General features: G+C 39.9%; 1 protein-coding gene across 1 annotated transcript; it reads right to left on the bottom strand.

The window, feature by feature from the left end:
• LOC109828827 (protein trichome birefringence-like 38) lies at positions 721-10,009 on the bottom strand. The gene is made up of 5 exons (XM_020395782.1): positions 9,684-10,009; positions 9,312-9,483; positions 2,543-2,718; positions 1,855-2,013; positions 721-1,198 (listed from the first exon to the last, which is right to left on the bottom strand). The coding sequence occupies exons 1-5, from the start codon at positions 9,938-9,940 to the stop codon at positions 907-909; spliced, it is 1,056 nt and encodes a 351-aa protein (XP_020251371.1). The 5' UTR covers positions 9,941-10,009; the 3' UTR covers positions 721-906.

Here is a 19,154-nt window from a genome sequence, read left to right on the forward strand (position 1 = left end):
TACTTTTGGGTGATCTTTGTAATATGTGATTTTTTTCATGGTTTGTTTGTAAATTTTTAGATTTTGTTTAAGATAAAAAGGTTATAGTTTTTTTATCTAGTAGTTAAGTATCAAAAATTTTAAACTTATTGGGGGTTTTCTGTGAAAATCAATTAAAGGTCTTTTGCCCATTTGACCGCACGTTAGGTGAATAACGACGTGAGCTTTCCGGTTTCTTGTAGAGTTTACTGCACAACACTGTTAGTTATTGGTGGTTAATCTAATTTGCCCTTTTAATGTGAAAAGATTATCGTATTAGTTATATATACACTTGTCCTTGCCATTGCTTAAGGAAGAGTGTTCATTTATTTATTGTAGGTACATAATTTTTTTAAGACTACCCCTGTCTTCCAAAAACAACCCTAATCGTTCAGGACACATACCCTCAAATTAAATTGTTCTTTAAAGATGCTGAAGGAGGCGTACCTGTTAAGCTTTACATGAAAAAAGAATAACAAATTGCGGATAGAAGATGGTCTCTTGATTTTATTTTTCCCACAAGCCACATAGAAAGTTTAGGAATGTTTTCCACATGCACGATGGATTCTATTAGACATGTTATTAGTTAGTTTGGACAGAGAACAGGTCCCACATGTATATGAGCTCTGAAATTATTCTATTCATTGTTAAGCCCAAAAATATCCATATGATCTCCATAGCACAAGTTATATACTTGGACTCTGTATAAAATTTCAACTTTATTCCCCTTCGATCTTTCATTATTATTCACTGCAGTAAGTCCACTAAAAAAAATCTTGAATGATATGTCTCTCGCCTTTGTCACACAATGAATATAATCACCAATTATCTATAAACTTTTCTTTATCTTCTATCTTTTATTCTTTTTCTTTGACATCTTCACCAAAATCAGATGAGAGATGCATAGAGGAGCTGATTCCAAGTATCAGGAAGTCCAGGGAGGCACCAATGACTACAGTCATTTGGAAATTTGACTCCATTGTACTTTGAGGGATGAGCATCTATCCTTAGCTGAGAGAGCAACGTGATATCAAGTAGTGAAACTGGCTTTGACATGCTGCTCAGTACATTCTTCACCACGGCTTGCTCTGGAAGTGGACCGGCTGGATATCGGGACCCGTCTAGTGGTTTTGTTTGTCCCGAGCAAGTTCTCTGTGGCGATTCGCCCCAGTTCTCTCCACTGTTTTACAGAATTTCATCAGAAATAAAGGTAATAAGGTTAGCGTTTGGATGGTTAAGAAATATCGTGCAAAGAAAATAAGTGTAGCAGAAATGAGAATAGACAATGATAGAATAAAAATTAGTATATCCATAAAAGTTACAGTTGCTCTTATATGGATAAACTAAGGAAGGATCAATTGAAATTATTTACGAATCTGTTTGGTGCCAGTAAATTAGGACGTGATAAGGTATTAATTAAAAAGATAAAAAGGATTACAGATAGTCCTGAAAATTTTGACCAAAGCAGGTAAAGAGAACATGAAAATGATTAAATTGCTAGAGCAAATAGCTCTTAAAAATAACTAAAAGAAAGAATAGGATATGAGTAGCTGACTCCAAAATCATGGGATAAAGTTCTGTTTTCACTCCTATATCGTCCTTGACAAAAGTTATGTGACATCAGCATGAATTGGAAGTGAGTATCCATATATAAACCAGATGTATATACATACTCTCAAGTTTTGCAACGTATCATATTGTTTATCCAATATACTGACAATAACGGACTAGCCAAATTCAACAACATGGAGAATTAATTACTACGGGTCTTTGTTAAGTGCACAATTGGCTGTCTAAACGACAGACGCAAGTAGATAGCCAAGAGTTCGTACTTACTGGTAATGTGATGGAGAGAGACCTTGGAAGAAGACCTTGGTGATGGCTGGATTTACATTTAAGTCCACCCAATTGGCCCACGTAACTAGTGCCTTAGACATGGCCAGCGTCCGGTTCATGTCTTTCATTATCTGATCTCCATCTTGCACATAGTCCCATCTGCAATGCAAATGCAAATTAGTATATTCAGAAATTGGAGGAAATTTTTTTATAGGGTTATAAACTCGCAATGTTTTATAGATCACATAATTGCGTAATAAAAAAAACAAACTAAAAAACTTAAAATAATAGAAATGAGAATGTTTAAGTAGAGGTGCTGATATACACTATGAATTAGGTAAAAAAAATGAATGTATTCATCGTAAATTAAAGATTGGCTCTATATATAGAGGATAAAATCAGAGAAAATCAACTAAGATGTCTTGTCCAAGCATATATAATTAATGGAGAACATTGTCGCCGATTAGAAAAAGTGAAAATATTATTGCTAGTAGAGTAAGGAGTAATAGATTTGACTCTCTTAAGAGTTGTTTGTAACTTGTACGCAATTAAGAAAAGACCAATATCGCTTAACTTAGTACGAGAGATATCCCTTAGTAGAAGGGAACGTAAGAATAAAATTCATGTAGTTAACGTTCTTGTTGCTGTCTTGATGATAAAAAATAAAAATATAAGTTTAGTCTATTACGGTTGAGAAGCGCCTCTTGTACTCCACCAGTGGTAAGTATTGAAGATGAGCAAGTGCGCGTCGAGCCAAAATCGCCCACTTTGCATTGAGTCGAGCTCTAATACACGTCCGATCTTCTGCCCAACGATATCCACAAGATAGTGTGACAAATAATATGTTACGGTGAGCTTGTAGTCCTGCAAGATTCCGCTATGTCAAGGCAAAATATATATAGGAAGAAATTGCAGGCTAGATATATAGAAGACATGTATATAACTGATTAGAATATGTCTATTAGACATTAAAGTGAGATAGTTAAAAATATCGGGTAGAAAAGACTTTATTCCGAAAGCATAAGGTAATAGTTTTCACAGGCTCAAGAATTTAAGTCCTGCTTCTTTTTTTTTTTTTCTACTTCTCCATTGCGGTTCATTACACGTATATCTCAATGCGATACATGAAAAACAACGCCATAATTTACGGTTGTTTAGTGTAAGTTAACTTTGGATCATGGATGAAAAGTCAAATTTTAAGGAAATTACAAAAGTTCTATGTATCTTGACTAAAATTTATGATGATCAACATGAATTTGTTAGGTTGGGGGTGGATACCAACCTCCGCCGACGGAGGAGCTCCGACGAGCTCCAGGATGTTGCAGGCGAGCGTGGGCGACGATCTTCAGATGAAGCTCGAGCAGTTGAGCTCGATTGGCGAACGCGATGGTGGCTTTGGCGAACGCGACCCTCGTTTGGCGAACGCGACCCTCGGTGTTATGGCCCTCCGACCCCCGCGTTTGGCCTCCGACTATCGCGTCCGCTGCGTCGCTGGCAACAGGCTGTCGCCAGCCCATCAATCTTGCCTATAAAAGGCCCCCCTTTGATGCCCTAGTGTTGCTGCTCCTTCTCCCCGACATTTTCTCTGGTGGCGATTCCTCTTTAACGTAGTAGCGTTCATCTCCTAAAATCGCAGCAGCGATTTTCCATTTAATCTCAGCTTTTCAACAGTGTTTTGAAAGGGGATTTAAGAAGAGAGAGAAAAGTGAAGAGGGGGTTTTATTGTGGGTATTAACACTGTAGCTACAGTGTTCATTTGAGGAATCTCAGTTTAGAGATTTGCTCTTGATTTGTAATTTCTTGTTAGATTAAATACGAAATTGACTGTGTGGCTCCCGAGGACGTAGGCAGTTGCCGAACCTCGTAAATCTTGTATATTGTTCTCTATTCTGCGTTTCTGTTGCATTAGGGATTTAGGCGTTTAAATTCCCAATAACTGGTATCAGAGAAAAATCTGTATCAACCTCTCTCGGGGAAGAAGCCGGAGGGTATAAAGGAAGAAGATTGGAATCTTCTAGACATAAAAGCCCTCGGGGTTATTCGTTTGACGTTAACCCGTAATGTTTCTTTTAACATTGCAAAGGAGAAGACCACGGCGGGTCTTATGACAGCACTCTCAAATATGTATGAGAAGCCATCAGCCTCAAATAAAGTCCATTTGATGAGGCGGTTGTTCAATCTGCGAATGGCGGAAGGTACATCGGTAGCACATCATCTCAATGAACTCAATACAGTCACGACCCAATTGAGTTCAGTTGATATTGAGTTTGATGAGGAAGTTCGAGCGTTGATCCTTTTGTCTTCCCTACCAGAAAGTTGGAACGCTACAGTCACGGCAGTGAGTAGCTCGTCGGGAAAGAAAAAGTTAAAGTTTGACGACGTTCGTGATCTGGTTCTAAGTGAGGAGATCCGACGGAGAGAGTCGGGTGAAGCTACAACCTCTTCAGTATTGCATACAGAGTCAAGAGGTAGAAGTTCAACCAGAGGAAATGGATCAGATGATAGGAGATCCAAATCCAGAAATCCCAACAGTTCGAAGGCTATCGAGTGTTGGAAGTGCGGGAAAACCGGGCACTACAAGAATCAGTGCAGGAGTGCACGGGAGGAGTGGGAGGCAAATGCAAATGTGAACGTTGTCTCCACCTCAGGAGGAGATGATGCGCTGATATGCTCTTTGGAGAGCAAGGAGGAGTCTTGGGTGTTGGACTCGGGAGCATCATTCCATGCTACTTCTCAGAAAGAATTCCTCGAGAAGTATATCCCCGGAAACCTTGGAAATGTATATCTTGGTGAAGATCAAGCATGTGTCATTGTTGGCAAAGGTGTAGTGAAGATTAAGCTGAATGGGTCAATATGGGAGCGGAAGGATGTTAGGTATATTCCCGACCTGAAGAGGAACTTAATCTCAGTAAGCCAGCTGGCTAGTGAAGGCTACACGATGACTTTCCATGGCGATGACTGGAGGATTTCGAAGGGCGCAATGATGATTGCCAGAGACAGCAGGTGCATGTTGTTCGATCTCAGTTGCGGCAGGCAATGAGACTTTAAAGCTGTGGCACCAGAGACTCGGTCATATGAGTGAAAAGGGGATGAAGGTTATGCACACAAAGAGAAAACTCCCAGGTTTACAATCAGTAGAGATTGATGTGTGTGAAGAATGCATACTTGGAAAGCAGAAGAGAGTTAGCTTTCAGGCAAGTAGCAGAACCCCTAGGAAGCAGAAGCTAGAGCTCGTTCACTCGGATGTTTAGGGACCAACAACCACCGCGTCGATTGGTGGGAAACACTACTTCGTAATTTTTATTGATGATTACTCTCGGAAAGTATGGGTCTACTTTCTGAAGAAAAAGTCAGAAGTGCTTGAGGCTTTCAGAAGATGGAAAGCTATGGCCGAGAATGAGACCGGTTTGAGGGTAAAGAAACTCAAAACAGACAATGGTGGTGAGTATGAAGACGCCAGATTCAAGAAGTTCTGCTATGAGCACGGTATCAGAATGGAGAGGACCGTGCCCGACACGCCTCAGCACAATGGTGTGACTGAGCGCATGAATAGAACGTTGACAGAAAGAGCCAGAAGCATTCGGACGCAGTCAGGCCTACCGAAGCAGTTCTGGGCAGAAGCAGTCAACACAGCAGCTTACTTGATCAACCGAGGTCCATCGGTTCCATTGGAGCACAAAATACCAGAAGAGGTATGGTGCGAAAAGGAGGTAACCCTCTCACATATCAAAGTTTTCGGTTGTGTAGCTTATGTGCATATAAGTGATCAAGGCAGGAATGAGCCTGATCCCAAGTCTAAGAAATGCACATTCATCGGGTATGGTGAAGACGAGTTCGGCTACCGCATTTGGGACAACGAAAATAAGAAGGTGATCAGGTGCAGAGATGTGACATTCAACGAGAAGGTGATGTACAAGGACAAGCACAAGACAGATGACGGTGACTCAGAGAGTGAGTCAGCATTTGTAGATGCAGATGATGTCCCAGATAACCTCTCAAAAGAACCCAATGCAGAAGGTCCTCAGCCAGAAGAGCCTATTGGACCGAACGGTGCGCAGGAGCCCGACGCACCAGCTCCGATATTGAGGAGAACTACTCGTCCTCCTGTGCCTAACAGCAGATACATGAATTATATGTTGCTGACAAATGGAGGAGAGTCTGAAAGCTTTGATGAAGCTTGTCAGAGTGGAGATGCGAGCAAGTGGGAGTTTGCTGCGAAAGTAGAGATGAAATATCTGATCTCCAATGAGACATGTGAACTAGCTAAGTTGCCCATGGGGAAGAAGGCATGTCACAAAAAGTGGGTGTATCGAGTAAAAAGGGAGCAGAATGGTTCTAGAAGATACAGAGCCCGACGAGTTGTCAAAGGATTTCAATAGAATATCCAAGGAAGAAAGAAACCAGCGGATATGTTGACAAAGACAACGACCTTTCAGAAACTGGAGTTGTGTGCAACTTCAGTTGGCCTTCATGCATAGATGATGAGGGCGGAGCCACACAGGGGAAGGATATTGATGGGATAGCCTGCTGACGTCGGTTTGGTCTCCAAGTGGGAGATTATTAGGTTGGGGGTGGATACCAACCTCCGCCGGCGGAGGAGCTCCGACGAGCTCCAGGATGTTGCAGGCGAGCGTGGGCGACGAACTTCAGGTGAAGCTCGAGCAGTTGAGCTCGATTGGCGAACGCAATGGTGGCTTTAGCGAACGCGACCCTCGTTTGGCGAACGCGACCTTCGGTGTTATGGCCCTCCGACCCCCGCGTTTGGCCTCCGACTATCGCGTCCGCTGCGTCGCTGGCGACAGGCTGTCGCTAGCCCATCAATCTTGCCTATAAAAGGCCCCCCTTTGATGCCCTAGGGTTGCTGCTCCTTCTCCCCGACATTTTCTCTGGCGGCGATTCCTCTTTAACGCAGCAGTGTTCATCTCCTAAAATCGCAGCAGCGATTTTCCATTTAATCCCAGCTTTTCAACAGTGTTTTGAAAGAGGATTTAAGAAGAGAGAGAAAAGTGAAGAGGGGGTTTTATTGTGGGTATTAACATTGTAGCTACAGTGTTCATTTGAGGAATCTCAGTTTAGAGATTTTCTCTTGATTTGTAATTTCTTGTTAGATTAAATAAGAAATTGACTGTGTGGCTCCCGAGGACGTAGGCAGTTGCCGAACCTCGTAAATCTTGTGTATTGTTCTCTATTCGTGGCTCCCGAGGACGTAGGCAGTTGCCGAACCTCGTAAATCTTGTGTATTGTTCTCTATTCTGCGTTTTTGTTGCATTAGGGATTTAGGCGTTTAAATTCCCAACAGAATTGTCTCAAAATCCTCCACGGATACTAAAAACACTGAGTAGTGATAACTAGACTATGTTTCAAACTGCTCCTACATTAGTACACCTAAAGATTTTGGGATACGTAATGAATAGTGATAACTAGACTACATTTTCAAACTGCTCTTAAACTACTACACCTAAAGATTTCGGGATCCATGATGACATATCATTTTATATAATAGTAATCCAACTAGCAGGACGCTACATTTTTGTCTCTAGCTAGTAGTGTAGGAATGGTTTAGAGAGTGTTGTAATTATCCAACTACACAATACGTCTTAAATTTTAAGATTAGATCATAACTTCCATTTGAAGAAACCCATTTTCCAAATCAAACTTTCTTATTAATAAGAGACGTCTCGAGCCAAGCTCCATATGAGAATGTTTGCTCAACTAAGATTTGTGCAGACGAGGCATTCAATTCCCATATTCTACAGCTAGCGCTCTTTAAAATGTATCCGGGCACGAGAGAAGATGCATGGAAATTTCTGAGAACCTGAGCAAATGACACTTAATTCCAACTCATTGCTAGTGTATGCATGTGACATTCACAAATCACCGCCAAGATCCATACAATGTCTCTAAATGCATGCCCTCATTTGTAGAGGCTTGTATTTATATGAATTTGTTCATGTGATTGTGGGCCACTATGAGGAGATTGGCAACAGAAAGCGCCAAACAGCTCAACGAGGATCTCTTTGTTGAGTTGTTCGGAAGAAACAAAAGGGTTTTCGAGTCTCACACGTGTCATTTGTGTGTCTACCATTTGAAACCCTATCAAAGTTAGCCATATGGCTAAATCTACATGTCAGAACGATAAAGATGCTTTTTATGGTCCAAAAGATTTTATATTAACTACCTTTTACCTTTTATATAACATTTCACTTTTTTCATTGGCTGCACACAATTGGATTGGACAAGATCACGTTGGCATAACTCTTACACCATTTAGACATTAAAGATGGGTGGTGCTACACAGACCCAAAAACATGGGACCCTACATGGGACATGTGAGGTATTGGCTTCCTGTCCTATGATGCATTGTTCATGGTGTCAGCCCTCTGTCTCATGATGCACTGTTCATGAACAGTGCATCGTGGGACAGAGAGCCGACACCTCACACGTCCCGTGTAGGGTCCCATGTTTTTGGGTCCCTAAGGCATTTTTCATCAAAGACTATTTCATCGCATACACTGTCCACATATTATCTTCTTATTAGAATGCATCTTTAACCATCAATCTTAATTAGTTTTTTGGGGAAAAAAGGAACATAATTATAAAACATGACTATTGTTTCCTAAAATAACCTATAATTTTCACCCGACATTGACACCAGCACAATTACTACCTTGGCCAAACCCATATGAAATTGTAAATTAAGTTGAACACGTATCCTTTTTTTTTTTTTGTTCTTTTGCATAGACTGGTCCCCTTTTTTCCGTAATGTTTTATTCTCAAGATCTGACAAAACCTTATAAAGTAAATTGGCACTTTCCTAAGTCAAAATTAATTGTACTTGGAGCTAACACGATTCTTTTCCTATTCACAAAGTTTTAATTTTTAGTTAAAGAAAAAAGAACTCGTTTACAAAGCAAAAAAAAAAAGATAAATTCTTGAAGGCTAGGGCTAAAATTTCTTGTTTTTGGATATATAGATCTGATAATACATAAAACAAACAGCATAAAAAATTAAGAACATACTAAGCCATTACTCTTTTGAATTTTTTTTTAATCAAAAACAAGAACTAAACAATGGCATGCGAGATGCACGGGCACAAGCGTACTTTTCTTTTGGGTAATTAAACTTATACTAAGCCACCAGCATTAACAAATTAAACAAGACACTAAAGCCAGCAAACTTGTAACATGGACATTAAACCTTGTACACTAATAGCAGTTGGTTAGTTCGAATGTCATCCTACTATAAACCAAACAATCTTGCAGACAAAGTCACACCTCACAAGCCAATCATGAAATAATTCACTGCACAAGGGACCACCCTCTAATTACTCCTTTTTAAAATTCGAAAATCAAATCTACACGAGGCTACTATAAACCCATAAACAAATTAAAATAAAATAATAACTAGTAGAGACGATGAAAAATGAAAAAAAATAAAAATAAAAAAATCGTAGTAACCTGAAACCTAACGGTTGTTAGTGTGTCTGTCTTGGTGAAATTGAACCGAGCATAAGGCACAGCCGCGTGCAACATGCACAAAAATGACTCGTATTGGTTCAATGTCAACGAGTCTCCCACAAACAGAATTTTCTTCCTAATCCATCTCCTCATAAAATTCCTCCCATCAAACCTTCAAAAAGGAAATAATAAAAATTTACCATGTTAGCAATATTGGCAATTTATGATTAAAAACATATGGTCCCCTATGAGCAAAGTAATGCTGGCCATGAGTTCAGCACCGACAAATATAGGCATGGCCATTCTTCTAACAAAAAAAAGCTTACAAGACTAGGATAAGATAAAATATATAAATTCACTCCGCAAACTTACCTTGGGAGATCACAGCCATTAGGCTGCCATCGATATTTGAGGTACATATTATCAGGTCGACCATACTTTTGGCAATCGAATTCTCTTCGGACAAACGGACAGGTCCTGGCATCATACATCGGATAAGTTTCATCGTACACCCATCTCCCGTTGTAAAGGTCGCAATCTGCATTCCCATTAGGAATACTCCTGGTTGGCAATGCCAGGAGCAAGGCGAAAGGCAGAGCAAAGTGAAAGTAGCCCAAGCCAAATCCCATATTGGACTTTGGGCACTACGCTTAGAGAGATACTGAGAAAGGCAGAATGGTGTGTGTATATATATATATATATATATATATATATATATATATATATACACACATAAAGAGGAAATAGTGAGAAGTCTTGAGGAATTGAGAGAGAAGCCAATGGGGGGAAAGAATACTTAGAAGGAGAGAGAAGACAAATGAGAGGTCTTGCTTTTATGATGTGTAGGTTGAGGTAACTCTCAAATCCTTTTCCCACACGAAAAGAGAAACTGACAGGCTTTCGATCTTATTTGGTGCCAAATTTTATTTTACGGTAAATAATTACGACTATTTAATTGGGGAGATCTATATGCGGTTGTAGATCTGCATAGGACATGAGAGGAGGTTAATGCTATTAAATAAGGAAAGAATATGGAGGGGATGCATGGAGTAACATATTTATACGAATGGGTGTCATAGAGAATCTTAAGGAATTTAATTAGGAGATATAGTCTACTCATTTTTATCATATATGAATTTGACTTTTGTATTGATGACCTGTTTGTGGATTTGGAAGGGAATCCAAAAATTAAAATTTCAAATATGGGGTGGTCAGCATTTTTTTAGTGAAAATTTATAATAATGCAATTTACAGAAGAATATTTTGTTAGTTATATTAAGTATAAATAAACTAATATAAAAATATTACACATGTGATGATGACAAGCGGGCAACAAGTTGCACCGCTAATCCTTTCTGAATTGCAAAACCTAACCTACGAAACACATACTCAGCGGACCCTGCTGTCGCCACATTTTTATTCGACTTTCTAAATAACATGGAAGGTTATGGTCAATAAAATATTCACTTACCATGGAAAATATGTAGCAGGGACAACGAAAATAGCTTTTAATTACTTCAAAAATTATGATGTAGAAAGTACAGTAAGTACAATCTTTTTTGTTTGTTTCACAAACTTTTAAAAATAGTGGAAATATTTGATTTCCCCCTCTTCATCCATTTTATTATTTTGGGTAGCAATTATAAAGAAAGAGCGGGGATCTTTGAATTTTATTTAGAAGTGGAGAATATCAACATTACAAAAGCCTTTTTTTTTTAAATTGGAAGAAATATTATTATAGGAATTCAATGGGTTAACAAAAGAATTCTGATCAGGGATTTTACCCACATAAGAAGTACAATTTGAGAGGTTTAAAGCAAATATAGCCAACGATGAGCTATCATATTTATACTTCGTTTAACAAAGTGATACAAGAAACAGAAATAAAGATTCCTAGACGTCTTGAATTTTTTAACAACACTAGTTGAGATGCACATGCAATGCACGTGGTTGAATACCATAATTATTTAAATTGATAAAAATAGAATAAAAATAAAAAAGAAAATAAAGTTTTGATCATCAACTCAACAATCTCTCTCAAATAAAATATTATCATTATTTTCTTTAACCCAGACTGTGGTCACGTGATCTACTATCTGTGAGTTATAAAAACACGTTGATCTAATAAAACATCTCTATTTATTAGTGTTTTGAAGTCTTCAAAAGATGGATGATCATTCAATTTGCAAAAGGAATATTGCATATAAATTTACTTGTAATATGCCCATTAAACTTTTAGTTATGGTTTGACTCATATTCACATTAACTTTTAGTTGTGGTCTCTATAGGCTGTCTAAAAATCATAATTCATACCTGATCCCCCATCAAACACCGATGATGGAAGTTACAATCTAACGACTTCCAGTAGGCTATAATTTAAAGACTTTCACATAGATCGATGAATGTTACAATCTGACAATCTTCACAACAACTGATGAAAGCTCTAATCAACAGCCTTCATAATCAACATCGGGAGTTACAATCTGACGACTCTTATATTTGCAAGGAGCCAAGATAAAGATTACAAGATGACGGTCTTTGCAATCCTCCAGCTAAAGAGACCATAAATTGATGGTCTCTTCACATCAAAATGCAGAAGTCATCACTGCGTTTCAGCATCAAAACGCAGAGGTCATCCATGTGTTATATCATCAAAACACAGAGATCATACCCATGTTCCAGAGTCAAAATGCAAGGGCCATCCCTAGCATTCAAGTCCAGACACAGAGTTCGTGGACTCAGAAACGCAGAGTTCATGCAAAGACCAACTCTGCGTCTTAGGTTCAAAATGCAGAGTTCATGCAGAGCCCAATTCTATATCTCAGGTCCAAAACGCGGAGTTCATCTTTGCGTCTCAACTCTGCGTTTCAGAATTACAACGCAGCGCGACCTGTGCGTTCAGCCACCAAAATAGGCCCAACTCTGCGTTTTTAGTCTAAAACGCAGAGTTCGGTCCCTGAACGCTATTTTTCAGCGTTTGACTCGTTTAAAGTACGAACTGGACGGTTTCAAAACCGTTCTCCTCACGATTTGGGGAGCTGTTTAAGGGGGGCGGTTACACCCCATTCAGACCCACTTAGGAGCGAATAAAGGGGATAGTTATACCCCTTAATCCCCTATAAATAGTGGGAAACTCAATTGAGTTCAGGGGATTTTTTGGCTCTGGGATTGATCCTTCTTCTTGGGCAACAAAGAAGAGATCTTCGACTGACTTTTTAGGGGAATTGCTGGAGCTTCCTGCAGCGACAAAGTTCCTTGGAGCCTTCGGTCTTGGCTTGTCAAACCGATTTTTGGTTAAATCAACTCTTTCATAGAGTTTCAAACTCGTTCAGAGTTATCAACTCATCAAGAGTTATAAAACTTGCTTTGCAAGTTCTCCATAGCGTCAAATCGTGAGGAAGAGATATCGTTCCAGCGAATCAAGACGTTCGGATCGTCAACAAAGAGCAAACTCGATGTGAGAATTTAAGAGAGGCACTCCATCGCTACCGTGAAGAACCCAGAATTAAACAAAGGGGAGAATACAGATCATTCTCCTCTCTCTTGTAATCAGGAAATCCAAATTATAATCAAGATTGAGAGAATAAAACATTCAATTCTTTCATTATCTTTTTACTTTAAATTTTTCACCAAACAAAAGATGGTGACTCCACTAGGGACTAGCTCTCTAACGAAGAAGTGGTGGTGCAATACGACACCATGCTCACTGGAATGACCGTTGAAACTCTGATCATCGAGTTCGATCAAGCCAAGTTTGAGGAGGCCATCTCCTCCGGATCCCTTAACCCTAAGACTATGCGTAAGATCCACAAAGTTTCTAAGAAGACTAAAGCTCTAGTTGTGGCCGACTCATCGAAGGACTGTCTCCCTTGGGGGTTACACTGTTCATACAGTCCCCTCTCTGAAGGAGAAGACTTAGCTTCGGAACAACTCCAAAAAAGCTGATCCTCCAATCAACGCGAGCTCCGTGTTTGTGAGCCTCAACACGAGCTCTGCATAAACCAAGTTAAACGCAGCCCTCATGGGTGCGTTTCTCAAATAAAACACAACCCTCAGAGGCGCGTTCCAATATCAAAACGCAGACCTCAAAACTGCGTTGATCTGGCAGAACGCAACTCTCATGAGTGCGTCCCAGAACCAAAATGCTACTCTTAAGAGTGTGTTCTACAAATTGAACGAAACTCTCAGGCATGTGTTTCAGCACCAAAACGCAGACTTCAGGAGTGCGTTTCATCAGCAAAATGTAGATCTCAAGACTGTGTTTCATCAGCAAAATGCAGATCTTAAGACTATGTTTCATCACCAAAACGCAGACTTCAGGACTGCGTTTCATCAGCAAAACGCAGATCTCAAGACTGCGTTTCATTAGTAAAACGTAGATCTCGAGACTACGTTTCATCAGCAAAACGCATATCTCAAGACTGCGTTTCATTAGCAAAACGTAGATCTCGAGACTGTGTTTCATCAGCAAAACACATACTTTAGGATCGCGTTTCACCAGCAACACCTGGAGCTCAGGCACGCATTCGGGTAACGAAATCTAATACAGAACCTGGTGTTACCGTGGAGTTTTGGGGTGCTGCCCCGAACCCTGTGGTCAGGGGCGCGCCACCCCCCGGACCCCCGGCTCGCTGACCGGGCAGCGATACCCCTGAATACTCTGCATAGCGTGACTGGATTGAGGGGCGGATATAAAAAGTCTACGAATTCAAGGCATCTCAACCAGATCCATGTTTACCAAGATCCAGTCCTGTCCAATCATGGACTGGGGGTTCCAATCCAAACCTCACGAGCAGTGGGTAATTCTCCTCAAATCTTCACAACAGATTTGAGAAAATTCATATCGAGAGGAAGACCGATGCAACAAGTCATTCGTTCATTCCAATGTGAACGACTGATTCCTACGGTCCTCTCGGGATGTCAATGCTGCTCATATGCGACCAAACTATTGGTATTCGACTAATTTATGAACGTTGCTTTGCCCAACCAACGATGACGTTCTCACAGGAAGAAGTCTCTAGAGATCGAGTATCTTGGGGTCACTATCAATGTGATCGACAGAGGAAAAGCCTCAGGTCCTAGTTCCTATGACTCTGAGACAAGTCATTCACTGATCGTCAGAGAAATCGTTAACGAGTTTGAAGGAATCTACCAACGCACTCGGACGCGAACAGGAGCCATTCCCCATATCAACTATCGGAGGTTAGCCAGAGGAACTAATTCTGATGATGAACACTCAGCCATTGTAGAGTCTTAATCATCAAGCTCTTTTGTTAAACATGAGAGCTCCGCTTATATAACGGAAAACCATGAAGATCTCGCGAAGAGACTTGATGAGCAGGAGGCCATGATCAAATCTCAGCAGGAGGCTATCAATGAACTCTTGGCCCTGATGAATCAAATCGTCGTAGACAAGACCAAATCTCAGAAGATAGATTCACCACCTAGGCAAGAATCCTCCCGGAGAGGAAAAATGTCTTTATCCCGACCTCACACAAGCAAAGGGAAGGAAAAAGTGGTTGACGATACGGCTTCTGACCAAGAAACCCATAACCTAGAATCTTCCTTTGATGAAGGAAGAGAGACTAAGAACAAACAAAATCTCCAATCTGCCAAAATAGAAGAATTGGAAGCTCGTCTTAATGCCATTGCCAACAGAAGCGAGCTCTAAGATGAGGGAGTTGTCAGACCCTATCCTGCCGAATGGGATGCAGTCCCTTATCCTCCAAAGTTCAAAGTCCCGACACTACAAACTTTTGACGGCACGGGATCACCAAACCAACATATCTATCATTTCAAGTCACAGACTGAGAATGTGATATCAAACGACGCCATACTGGCTCGATTGTTCATTGGCACCCTCAAGGGAGTTGCCTTTGAATTGTTTAAGAAACTGCCTGTGGGATGTATTCAAAAGTGAGAAGATATAGAGAAACTCTTCCTATAAAGATTCTTTGAAGATGATACAAAAGTCTTCATCCATACCCTTCTCACCACTAAGTAGAAGAAGAGGGAGTCTGTCAAAGCCTTCGTCAAGAGGTTTCGAAACATGGCTCTACGATGTTCGTTAGGTATGACACAGTCTACCTTAGTAGAGACCTATCGACACAACTTGCAAACCGACCTTCTAGCCTGAATAGGAGTTGCAGAATGTCGTTCCTGAAGACAACTAATCTTTCAAGGCGAATAGGCTCAAAAGATCATTGCCAGGATCAAAGCTGAAGAACAAAGTAGGCAGGATCAACCTGAGCAATCGGACCAAACCTAATCTTCTCAGTCAGAAGGGGAAGACACTACGGTCACTGAAGCCAATCCTCTTCAGTAGGATGGTAGATCCAACAACTATTACGTTAATAGTTATCTCTGATAGTTAAACTCATTAGATAGTGGCCCACTAGGCGATGTGTCATATCTACCCTTTTTCCCCCCTGTACTTGTTTAAGACTGGGGGTTGGTTTATTTGTAGTTCATTGGATTATGAGTAATAAAATTTCTGAGTTGTCATTTTCAATAGAATACCTCTGTCAACCACGAAATCCGCCAAAACTATCAAGTTAACAATACACCTCTGATAGTCTGTTTCTTCCAAATTCTCCAAATTCTTCTGCCAATCCTCTTCAATAGGATGACAGGTCCACAAAACTATCACGTTAACAGTTACATCTGATAGTCCATCAACTTGCCAATCTTCTTCAATAGGATGGCAGGTCCACAAAACTATCACGTTAACAATTACCTCTGATAGTCCATCAACTTGTTAATCTTCTTTAATAGGATGACAGGTCTACAAAACTATCATGTTAATAGTTACCTTTGATAGTCAAACATCAGATAATGGCCTACCAGGTGATGTGCCTCTATTCCGACATCATGGATAGTGCCCCACTAGGCGATGTGCCTTGTCTACCTCTTTTTATTCCCCTGCTAAGTCTTAATCAAGACTGGGGGTTGGTTACTTGGAATCTATTGGATTAATAGTAACAAATCTTTCACATCGTCGAGTGAACATTACACTTCTGACGATCATCACCCCCATAGAGTATGAATATAGCTTGCATCACTCCCAATTTGTGACGTTAACAATACACCTCTGACAATCAACTTATCAATCCTTGTCAATAGGATGATAGGTCCTCAAAATTGCTCAAATCGCAATATTCCCCAGTAAGACACTAAGCCTTTAAAATCTTATTCAAATCATAAGTATCAAAATTCATCGCTTCTGGTGATAAATTCACCTAGTAAGTTTCCCCAGCGATACGCTAATTCCCAGAATCTTGTGCAAGTCACAAGTACACATTCTATTATCACGTTAAAACCAAAGCTCTGACAAATCAGCTTATTAATCCTCTCCAATAGAATGATAAGTCCAAAAAGTTGCTCCGATCGCAATAAATTTTCGTCATGTTAACACCACACCTCTGACAAATCAACTTATCAATCCTCTCCAATAGGATAATAAGTCCACAAAATTGCTCCGATCGTAACAAATTCTCGTCATGTTAACACCACACCTCTGACAAATCAACTTATCAATCCTCTTCAATAGGATGATAAGTCCTCAAGATTGCTCCGATCGCAACAAATTCTTATCACGTTAATCCCACACCTCTGACAAAATCTACTTATCGACTCTCCCCAATAGAGCGATAGGTCTTCAAAATTGCCCTGATCGTAATATTTAATCGTGTCACGTTAATATCACACCACTGACAAAATTAACTTATTGACTTTCCTCAATAGAGTGATAGGTCCACATACTCGTCAAGTTAATATCACACCTCTGATGACCAAATTAACTTATCGACTCTCTTCAATAGAGCGATAGGCCCATAAAATATTGTTAGGTTAACATCACACCTCTAACAGTCAAACCCTCTCCAATAAACTTGTTAATCCTTTTTCAACAAGAATAGCAAGTTTTCATCATAAAATCCCCAGTGGATTAAAGATTTTCTAGAATTATCCTACTGATAATAAAAAAATTTTCTGAATTTCACTCTAAGTAAAAATTCATGCTAAGTTAATACTACATCTTTAGTGCTTCCAACTTTCTTTCAGTGTTTCAAGTAACACAGGAAGAAACGGTGACAAAGTCTACGTATTCAATATCGTAGACAGTGATTATCATTAAATTAATAATCTCTGAATCCATACATTGCATGTATGGAGAATTTTATCCTGAATCCTAAGTAGGGATAAGTCAACGCCTAATACGCATTGCCGGTTAGTCTTTGACCATAAGAAGGACAAAAACCCATGTATTCAACATCGTGGCAAGTCGTTATTAATAACGCTAAAATCCATGCCTTACACGCATGGGGGACTTTATCTCGATCCCTAAATAGAGATAAGTCTGCATCTAAAACATGTTGTCAGGTGGTTCATTCTCGCAATAGTGACGAAGTCTACGTATTCAATATCGTAGCACCAAAATCCATGTCTTTTATGCATGAGGGACTTTATCTCGATCCCTAATTAGAGAAAAGTCTGTATCTAACACATGCTGCCGGGTAGTGCATTCCCATGAAAATAGCAAAGCCTACGTATTCAACATCGTGGCAGGTCATTATTAATAATGCTAAAATCTATGCCTTACACATATGAGACTTTATCTCGATCCCTAATTAGAGATAAGTCTACACCTAACACGCATTGTCGGTTAGTCTTATCCCATGAAAATAACAAAGTTTATGTATTTAAAATCATAGCATCAAGTCTAAGAGGATTCATTCTCTTAGCACAACATTACATGTAAAACGGATTCAAATAATTCACATGCTAGCCCGACTCAAACGGTAGTCGGTAAAGGCTTATAAAATCTGTTGATGGCTGAGGGTTTGCCAAAAATCCTATGCATGTTTACAGGCTCATCAGCTTAATGGATGTGAGCCTTGATGGCTGAGGGTTTGCCAAAAATCCTATGCATGTTTACAGGCTCATCAGCTTAATGGATGTGAGCCAAGACTTAAAACAGATAAGCTAAAGACAAGTCTCAAAGACTTAGTCAAAAAAATGCATGAGAGCCATCTCCGCGTCTCTAGTTCAAAACGCAGGGGTCCACCCCTGTACTCCAGAAGTAGGATTATGACGCATACCTTCATACAGGTCCTGCGTGGTAAATCCCTTCAACCAAGATGCCTTCAAAATGAGTGCAGAGAGCAACTCCTTTATGATAAGGAATCAACAGCTCAAACATCAGAGTTGAGATCCAAAGTATTCCGAAAATTCATCCCAGTCAACCGCGAACTTTAAAAAACTTTGGAGGGGGTTCTGTAGGCTGTCTAAAAATTACAATAGATACCTGATCCCCCATCAAACACCGATGATGGAAGTTATAATCTGACGACTTTCAGAAGACTATAATTTGAAGACTTTCACATAAATCGATGAAGGTTATAATCTGACGACTTTCACAACAACTGATGAAAGCTCTAATCAACAGCCTTCACAATCAATATCAGGTGTTACAATCTGACGACTCTCATATTTGCAAGGAGCTAAGATGAAGATTACAAGATGACAGTCTTTGTAATGCTCCAGCAAAAGAGACCACAAATTGATGGTCTCTTCACATCAAAACGCAGAGGTCATCCCTGCGTTTCACCATCAAAACACAGAGGTCATCCTATTTGGTGGAAAATTTATAATAAGAAAAATAATGAAAGAATCGTATTTGATTTATTCTCTTTAACTGCTTAGAAAAAGAATGATTACAACCCTCTTAATCTCGATTACAATTGGATTTCCTGATTACAAAAGAGAGGAGAATGATCTGTATTCTCCCCTTTGTTTAAGTCTGGGTTCTTCATGGTGGCGATGGAGTGCCACCCTCGAATGCTC

Source organism: Asparagus officinalis, chromosome 1, assembly GCF_001876935.1.
Source record: "Asparagus officinalis chromosome 1, Aspof.V1, whole genome shotgun sequence".
NCBI classification, from domain to species: domain Eukaryota; kingdom Viridiplantae; phylum Streptophyta; class Magnoliopsida; order Asparagales; family Asparagaceae; genus Asparagus; species Asparagus officinalis.